Raw genomic sequence first — 9,924 nt, forward strand, 5'->3', positions numbered from 1 at the left:
TATTATGTGGATATGAAAATATGTTTTATTTTTTCATAAAGTAGAAATAAAAAATAAAGTGAAAAGGATGATACTTTTTAGATATTATTTTGATTTCAGGAACTAAAATACTGTTGTGGCAGTATTATTCAAGGTAGGGGATACTAATAGCGATAACCTAGAGATGCCTTGTCTCTGTTAGGCAAGCTGTAACAACATTTGGGGGAAACATCTTAAAACTTCTGAGGTAAAACATGGAGCACAGGATCTGAAAACTGAAAAGTAGAAATGCAGTGAGAAGATACACTCTAGGCTGATGGTAATTACCAAGTTTCGTACAATAATTCTCTTCTCAGCTAGAGGTGATTTGGCAATGTGTGGAAGTAATTTTGGTTCTCGTCCCAACTTGGGGTGGGAGTTGCTACTGACATCGCGTGGGTGGAGGCCGAGATCGCGGCTGACCCTCCTACCGCTGCGGATGATGTGGGCAAAGGTATTAACAGTGTTGGGACTGAGAAACTGACGTCTGTTAGAAGTTCTGTGAGGCTCAGAACTTCCTGTGCCCTGGCGTCCTGCGCTGTAGATGGCGTAAAGAGGGCCTCGGATGCAGAGAGAGCTGCTGACTGGTGGATGCAGGGGTGACTCCCCGTGGAAAGCTGGACAGTGCAGCTTTGATCTGCCTGCATTGCCGGGGGAGAGTCTTAGTTCCCCTCGGCAGCTTCTCAGTTTGCTCCTGCATCCTCCTTTTCTACCCTTGCAAAGCGGCTCCCCTTTCTGTCCTCCCCCAGCACTGGGCAGCAGTGAGGCGAGCCCGTGACATCTGAGAATGGCTGAGTGGAAAATCCTGCTCACAAGACACAAGCACTGCACGCCTCTCCCGGCTCCCGCTTCAGACCTCTCCGTTCCAGCAGACAGGGATCGCACCAGTAAATCAGCGAGTCACTCCGTTCCTTCACTGAGCGTGAACAGATAAGACCAAAAGCACATACTTCCTAAAAATGTTCAACTGTGCCTTTAAGAAGACACATTCTGGGTGCTGAGGTGGAAACAGATTTAGGTGAGAAAGTGGAAACGGAAGACCCTCAGTTCTGGGAGTGCGGATGTTAGATTCTGTGTCCATCCCGAATCTCACTGCCTCTCACGGTGCCTGGCACGTGGCAGGGATCCCTAAGTTTTTGTTCAGGGAAAGGATAACCTACGGAAGTCAGCATCCCAACCCTTCCCTCAAGTCTCCTTCCCATTTAGTACTGTACCGCCTTTACTACCAGTTCGGTGGGAAGATGGCTTGAACGGCAGAGGTCTTGAACAATCCTATCCACTCACTCCCTTATGGAGATCCAAAGCCAGTAAGGACATGCGGGTTCATCACCGAGAAGTGGACGTCAAAACGGTGACTTAAAGTCTTTGCAGTAACAATTCAGATTAGCCATACATGTTCTCAGAGACACATTTTACCAGAGATAAAACTAAACCTAAAATATTTGTCATGTTTTTGCTAGAAAGTCTACACTGTGACAATGTGTGGTAACTCGGGAGGAATTTCGTATTACATAAGCAGGGCCATAGGCGTCGCCGGGGCCTCGCAGGGGAAACCCCTCTTGCCCGACACAGCTCCGCCCACGGAGCGCAGTGACCTGGTCCCCACCACGCTGGCCACCCCAGGCCTCCTAGTGACCTGGTTGTCCTGTGCTGGGAATCAGCTTTCTGGAAACGTAGAGGGATGTGTTTGGAGCTGCCCCTGAGTGCTTTTAGTGTAAGTATTCTTGGCTAGAATCTACGTTTAAGAATGATCACTGTAAAATATATCAGTTATGCAGACCCACTGTCTGCACAGCGGAGAGCCTGAGGTGCTCCTGTTTTCCACTCAGCCCTCCTCTGTAAACATTGAAGACTCACCGCTGACCAACAGCCTCTGCTAGAGGATTAAATACAGCACTTCTCGCACTGATTTCAAGATCAGAACACTCACGGGTTTTAGTTTCTCCTCCAAGGGTGCAGCAGCACCACCAGCGCTATTTGCACGTCAGCCTAGCATGCACGTTTGGTGAAAAGTTCAAGACCAGCCCAGCACGCACTGTAGATTAACATCAGCCACTTTCTCCATACCTAACAGATTATTTTAAAGCACTCTTGGTCAGTATACTTAAGTGCACACACCCATAGCCAAAGAAATGGCAGAGGAACACATAGGTCAGATGGGATATACTCTCTACTGTGATGGGTTTAGGATTTGGTTAACTCTTTGCAGAAGGTAAAACCTGCTGGCTAGAGGCTGAAACATCATACACCTTATAAAACTGTTTCTAAGATTAGTCTTAAAGGTCTGTACATATTTGATGAGTCCGGTGGTTGAGCACAACATATTTCATTAAAGTAGATGTTCTCATTTGACAGCCTTCAGTGTATTAAGAACCTCCATAAATATTCTTGGAAAAAGCAAACAGATTTAAATTTCCTTGTCAGGAATGGCTCTAATACCACCCTTTCTGATTAAACCACCCAATTATATTTTTTTTCAGGAACAAGAAAGAGATAATGTAGAATCAATGAGTTATCAAGCTTGTTTCTGACAAAAATGACTATGACTTCGAAACACACTTTATTGTGTGCTGTATTCTGAACTTTTTTTGATCAACTAGGTGTCTACACAGGCAGTACCTCAAAAGCTATCGCTTATTAGATATAGCAGATCATATCAAGAAGTCCATATTGTGACACCCACTTCAGAACTTGATGGTGCTCCCATTTTGGGGTGAGTAGTGTTTTAAGATTCTTCCAGTTTTGGTAAAATATAACAGGGTTGTCCTGAGCTAGGTTCCACTGTCCAGCAACATTTTCGCCGCTCGTAATTCTCTCTCATAGTTTCCCATTCGTGGGAGAGAAGGAAATACAACCTTTTCCAGCCTGGTGCACTCTCCACCCAGACTAAAAGCTGGCTGGAGGAGAAATTTCAAGCGTATTTCTTCTGTGTTATTTACATTTCTCCTCTGTGAGATTCATCTGGGTTTTATTGGCACAAATGGATTTTGAAAGCGAGCTCAGTGCTCAGGTGCAGAGGAATGCATCTGAGGACTCCCAATTTCTGTTTTGCCGTGCTTGTGAGCTCCCTCACCGACAGCTGTGCTCATTTTTTTAATTACTCAGGTGGTCCAGGTGCTTTGCAATATTCTCTGGCAAGTGCCACCTCAGCCCTTTCCAGCCTGCCACGGCGCAGCATGAAGATCTTGGGGAGAGGGTGTGAGTAAAAGGCAGGGGAAAATTCTATTGAGTTCTCTGCAAATACATCAATTCAATTGGAATTTCCTCTTCTGTTCTGTATCTGTGATGAACTAGTTGCATTAAGATATTGCTATCTCTGAGCTACTTTGGCATCTTTATTTTGACTTTAAATTTAAAAGACTGAAGGATAAAGGTTTATTTCAGCCAATTTAAAAAACTACCTTCCTCCAGTCACCTCTGCATATTATCTCTTCTTAGGCAGGCTCACTTTCATCACATCCACGTCTTGGGAGCTGCACAAATTGAGGAGAAATAAAACGCACGTTCTTCAGTTTTAAACATGTAATTAGCTCGCAGTTACAAAGGCACAGTGTGAGAAGGAGGATGTGGAATCAGAAGGGGGAGATGCTAATAGAAATACAGAGTATGGTTGTAACTTCCTGCAGATCCTTCCTACCTAGGAATTCGTTGTGGGTTCACAGACAAAGCAACCCTGCCCCGCAAAGGGAGAGAGGAAGAACCCGAACCAGAGTGGACCTGCCGTGGTTCCGTGTCCTGTTCACAATACTGCGGGGCCTTGACCAAGCTCCACACTTGCCCTGCCTCCATTCTCTGATCTGTAAAATGGGGGACTGATGTTACCTCCCTCAGAGTGTGACTGTCTGGTTAAGGAGACAAGCGTGTAAGATGCCTGGCACAGTGCCAGGTATGTAGTGGGAACTTTTAAAGTGGAAACAACTACTGCATTCTTCATTTTGCTAAAAAGAATAGATGATGTCATTGTGAACTTTTTCAAAACATCTCTTATTATTTTCCCCAACGTGCACAGATTTAATTCCTCTGAATAGGTTACATCATCTTTTCTGGGCATGGCATTCTGGACTTTTCCGGAAGTGAGACTTTGAAAGACAGTGCACATTTGCCCTCACACAAGCCAAGGGCCCAGAGCTGTTTAAGACACGGGTGTGTGGCTGCCCTCCCCAAGTCCGTGGGGCCCAGCCTGTGGGAGCCTAAGCTCTTCAATGAACTGGCAGTCTGCTTGCCAATGCTGCTCCTCTGAAGCTTCATTAATTTACAGTATGGAATAGCTTGAGATGATAGCTCCACTTGTAGCTAACGGCTTCACATACAACCTGCTGCAACCGGCCTTGGAAGGAGGACGGTGGCTGAAGTCAGTAAGAGAGGTTGGGAAATTGCATGTGTGTGGGGGGAGGGGACAGGGCAGCTCAACACGGGTGAGTTCATGTGACCCTAACTGGCAGCAGCTCTTGAGTGAAAGTTGTGTTTGTTTTCTCAACTCTCTGCGAAGGATTACGGGGTTCCAGCAGGGGTTCATGATGTCCAAGGCTGCTATTATGAACGGACTTACAGGAACGATAACAAAGCAATATAAAACTTCAGGTAGGATCTACCTCCTATTGAGGCTGAGCTAGATTAATCAAACTTCAGTCCACTTGTCAGAATGAGTAGCTTCATGCCAGCATGCAAAGGGCATGTGGGTTGCAGAAGGCCCCAAGGGTGGCAGATACATGGGTCAGTACATTCCCAGACATACGGAACTATTCCCAAGAGCTGCCTGAGACTGTTTCAGTATCTGAAAGCTGCTGCTCTGAAAAAAAATTTATACCTAAGAGCTCCAGGCGTGTGTGCGATTCCCAACTTTGCTTTTGAAATCTCTGAGAAACTGTGAGCCCCCTTCCTGGTGCCTTTAACTTTTGTTATATCCTCTCGTTCATTTCCCCATTAAAAAGGCCATACAGATTTGTTGACTGTGTAACAAAAAGAGAAGCTTAAAGCATCAGTTTGTTTCCATTAGCGTAATTAGTTAATCATCTTATCATCTCTGTCTAGGATAATTATATTAATAGACTTTCTTCCCGACTTTTGAATTAACGACAAAGAATTCAGACCATCTTGTAGTCTCAGAATGAAACGCAGAGGATCACCAGGTAATACACTTAGCAAGCATTACCAAACAGAGGTGGCCAGACTCATCTTGCACCAGTTTGAATTTAATAACAGCAACTTTTCTCCTGATAAGCTTCAGCTACAGAAATACCAGAGCTGGGGCTGGGCATTTAACAGATGGTAGCACAAATATATAATGCAAAGAAAGGCCAAGGAGAAGCATCAGCCACTTGGAATGCAGCTTTTCAGAGAATGCAATAGATGGGCTTTAAGCATCTGAATACTTTTTGTATAAAAATCCAGCTCTTGTAAAGGTGTGTGTCCCCAGATCAGGGCAAACTCAGTCCTTTTACCTTGGGCAAGCCCTTAGGAAATTAGTACATATCTTTCAACACATCATACAGTAGTATTTGGTAGCTATTTATGGAGTTTAAGACGTTCTTATTGTGCCACTGGTGAAGAACCTTAAGATGGTCAGCATTTTGTAGCAAATCAATGTACTTAGGACATTAAATCCTCCCAAGGAGGGCTGAGGTAGAATGACATTTCATTTTTATAAAACCAAATAGAAGTTTGCTTAACAGTTTCCTCATTACATTAAGGCAAACCCAGCACATCCTTCAACAGCTAATGTAAGCATCATACTGTCACATAACGCAGCCTCTTCAGTTTAAACATATGAATAAAGGAAGCAAAGTTTAAAAAAAGACACATCACTAAGGATATCAAAAATCATATTTGGAAAGAAAAGTGTACAACCCAAATGTACCTGTGCACGCGTGCGCACACACACACACATACACACACACAGAGAGCTGACTATAAATCAAGAGATATAAACTTACCGGAGCAAATATCACCATACACATTTACAAAAGAATTGATAATCCAACTTCCCTCTCCTGAAAGATAGTAGAGATTGTCTCATACTAAAAACGAAGCTTCTCTGTCCACAGCCCCAGCCACTTGTCCCTCTTTTTATGAAGACAGGAGGAGAGCAAGGAAATCAACGCGAAGGGAAAGTGAGATGTTATACCAATCAGGTAGCAGCTTCTGCCTTATTTGCGGAGAGATGGCAAACCAGTCGTATTAGTAGACAGTGACAGCCCACAGCCGAGCACAGGAAGCTGATACTTCCCGCGGGTAAGCTGCTGCCTGCTTTGTGGGGAGGTCGCTCCCACCGTGGCGCGCGCCACTCTGAGCTCCGGGAAGTGCAGAAACACTTTGCTCCAGCGGGCTGCCTGGGAGAGCCCCTTCCTCCCTCACCCACAGCACCTAAAGGCAAACTGAGAGAGAAAAGGAGCCAGGATTTTGTGTGCTGAGGTTCCAGGGGGAAGCAGTGGTTTTATAAAATCCTTATGAATAGATTTGCATAGATTAGGTAAATGTTGGCATGTTTATTACAAAAAAATACTGCCCTTGTTTTTATGGAAATGAATGGGTATGAACATGATCCCCATTTGGGGAATTCTTACGCCGTCCATAAATAATCATTAAGGTGGTGGTACTGGAAATCAGGATTTCCAGGCTCCAGAGATGGTGGAAGGCACAAATTATAACTTGGGTGCTCATTTATCACACAAGTGCTACTTAAAGCCTTCTGCAAAATCTCAAAATTAGAAAGGTTTCAGAGGTTTAAATGAGTTGGATCTTTTTGTTCCCTCTGTAAAAAGGAGTCGAGCTTGTTCTCTCCCAGGCACTGAAATCACGGCACCCTGAGGGGATGTGTTTTGGGGATGCTGGCACCAAATTCCTGGAGGGTGCATGCCCCTCACGCTGGCATCCCGAGGATGGCATCCCCTAGGGAGCACCCTACGGCACAGGGAGGGGAGGCGGCCGGGAGGGGAGGGGAGGCGGGGTCCTCTCCCACTCGTACAGGTGCTGGCCCAGGTGCGTCTGCCGTGCCTTCTGTGCAGCAGGTGACGGCCCAGCTGAGACTCGCGTATTAGGGTAGCCGCTTACTAGTCCGGAATCTGTCTTGAGTCTTTGGGCCTCTCTCTCTTCCTGTCCCTCTCTCTCTCACACACACACATGTACACACACACACACACACACACCCCACTATCATTACCACACAGCCACCATCACCATTCTCTCTCTCTCTGCCCCTTCTCCTGTGCACACAGTAATCCAGAGAGGGAGGAGAGGCAGGGTACCAAACAAACCAAAACGAAAAAGAAAAACAAAAAGTGGTGGTGAGTCAGGCAATCTGGATCTAGTCCTGGTCCTCCATTTGCTAGTCACATGACCTAGGAAGCCCTTTAATGTCTCAGCCTTAGTTTGCCATCTGTAAAATGGACATAGTCGCGCTGCATAGTGCTGTTGATGAGAAGGTATGGAAAAGAAATAAAATACAGCTAAGGCAGAACTCACACGCAAACTAGGCTTCCTTTCTCCCCTCGTTCCTCACGCGTGAACCTTCAGGGTATTTAAATTCTCCGCTCTCCCTACTCTGTGACCCCTGTTTACAGCAGCCACATTGGCGCTACCACGAGCCACCTGTGTAGCTCACTGAAAGTCACTGCGCATCAAGAGAGAACAGACTGGGGAGTGAGGGAAGCCAGCGAGCAACGCAGAGACAGCAGGAAGGCTGCAGACCGCCAGGCACCTCATTCAGCGCTCAGGACCTGCGGAACAAGCGCGGGAGTGTCCAGTGACGGCCCCGAGGGCCACAGCTTCCGCCAGTGGCGGGAAGGCGCAGAGTTCGTGCAGAGGTGAGGGGCTGGTTCCTGCCAGCGCTGTACCTGTATGGCAGGGCCGTGCTGTGCAGCTCTTCAGGGTGGCCCTAGGTCATTCTCATTACCCTCGAGTATGAGGAGCCCACTTCAGCCAAGGAAAGCAAACTGTCTCCTGCATAATAGTATGTACCACGTTCCAGGGACAGTCACAGCGATTTTTGATATTTCATCGGACTTGGGCCTCCCTGAACTACAAAGTTACATTTCCGTTCCAGCTGAGATGAGGACGCCGTGACCCAGGAGTGAGGGGCTTCCTGGAAGTCCGTGCGCGGCGATTAGTAAAGCTGAGACATGACCCTCGTGGGTGCTGTCATCCGGCTGCCACCCGCGCTGTCCTGGCTGCCCCGAGAAGGTGCTTAGACATTTATTTCCTCAGTCTGCGGGGTACGGTGAGTCCGCGTATGGACACACGGGCCTGTGATAACTCCTCAGCTGTTCGCACTGTGTAAATTCACACCACGGACACGCCCCTGTGTAGACACAAGCTTGTCCAGCCCAGCAAGGTCCGTGCCCAGCCTTGTGGGTTTCACATGGGTGTGGGCCCTTTACTTAGGCCCTGCGGAGAAAGGAGGAATGAGTCCAGTCATGGGTTCGCTAGGGATCTGCGCTGTGGCCCTCGGCATGCCCCTGAATTTCTTTGTGTGTCAGTTTTTCTCAGGTTTGAATCGAAGCATTTCCTCAAAGGTCCCCAGAGGAGACGCGGTTCCCCTGGAGTAGAGGAGGCTTTAATGCCAATAGGTACCGTCCAACCTTCTGGTCACGTTTGTGTTTCCTGCCTTGTACTTTGTTTCAGACAAAACATTTGTATCCTCTAAGTCTCGCCTGTCACCCCAGCCACTGTCTTCCCAGGACGAACCCCCTGCACTCTTACTGCTATCAGTCCCTCTCCAGATAGAGCCCTCACTGAGCCCTAAGGCACGAGTGAGAGCATGCCACTCACCTGAGAGAGATACTTCAGCTGCTGCCCTGCCGGCTTAAAGGAGAACCCGAACTCTTTACTGTGCCTTCAAAGCCTTTGTGATCCGGCTCCATCAGCTGTGTTCAGTTCCAGCCCTCCCCTGCGCGGCCCGTCAGCCATGTGGTCCGCTCTGACTCGGTTCTCCCTGTGCCTCCTGCCTGGGAGACCCTCTCCTTAGACCTTGTCCTGTGTCTCTGCCATTTATGCTCTAGCTCTGCTACCTGCTCATCACAGGGTCCTTCTCCCTGCCCACCTAACCTCAAAAAAGCCTCTCCCTGCCCTGGCTGGCTCTCCCTTTTACACCATCTTGTATTCCTGGTTGAGTGTGTCACAGTTTCTTTTCATACTTATTGATATTATTGTTATTATTATTTTTGCATTTTGTGCTGCCTGATAAGCTCTTGCTTACACATTTGCTCACCGATTATCTCCTTTCTCTCAGTGGCGACTTCTACCAAGGCAGGATCCATTTAAGATCCTCTCAGTGCCCTCGGCACATAGTAGGTGTTCAGTAGATATCTGGTGGATAAACGAACGATCAATCAGTGAGCCAACATGAGAGCACGTGAGGCTCCAGACGGCAGAAAAGAAGCCTAAGTTTATTAAAGGAACTCAGCCTTGAAACAGGGGCATATGAAGGACAGGTGATCCATTTGTACGAGTGGATACACTGTCTTTCCTTTTCACTCGGAACATTCTGGAAGCGTCGTTAGAGAGGAGGCCATGTCAGAGATGATGGAGAGCTCTTTGCGCAAACCATACTGACCTGTGCTTCTTAAGGGCCCAGCTCCCCTGGGCCCACACAGTGACTGATATTTGGATATTCGCCCACACATTTGTCATCAGAGAACAAATACTCTTGTCAGGCAGCCACTCAGACTGTCTTCACCTTCCATTTTATCAGTCAGTTCAGACACTTGGCTACCACCCTACAACACAAAGTTTGATCTGACAAAAATAAGGCAATATGCCAGTATTTGATGGTTCTTGTTTGAAAAATGATGTTATTGTTGCTACTTCCTTAAAAATAACATCAGCCCATTATTAGACTATTAAAAATAGAAGTCCAAAGTTTCTTAAGTCGAGCATTTATAGAGAAGGTTAAGCAGATTAAAATGATCT

The 9,924-nt window shown here is 46.9% G+C and overlaps 1 protein-coding gene across 1 annotated transcript in view; it reads right to left on the reverse strand.

The window, feature by feature from the left end:
• Positions 1 to 6,234, reverse strand: part of Synpr (synaptoporin) — a 181,192-nt gene extending 174,958 nt beyond the window's left edge. Inside the window, exon 1 of the mRNA XM_005409042.2 lies at positions 5,952 to 6,234. Within this exon, the coding sequence (XP_005409099.1) occupies positions 5,952 to 5,975 (24 nt within the window). The 5' untranslated portion in view covers positions 5,976 to 6,234. The remainder of the gene's footprint in view (positions 1 to 5,951) is intronic.
• Positions 6,235 to 9,924: the final 3,690 nt, after the last annotated feature.

This window comes from Chinchilla lanigera, unplaced genomic scaffold (genome assembly GCF_000276665.1).
Source record: "Chinchilla lanigera isolate Chin_1 unplaced genomic scaffold, ChiLan1.0 scaffold00116, whole genome shotgun sequence".
NCBI classification, from domain to species: Eukaryota; Metazoa; Chordata; class Mammalia; order Rodentia; family Chinchillidae; genus Chinchilla; species Chinchilla lanigera.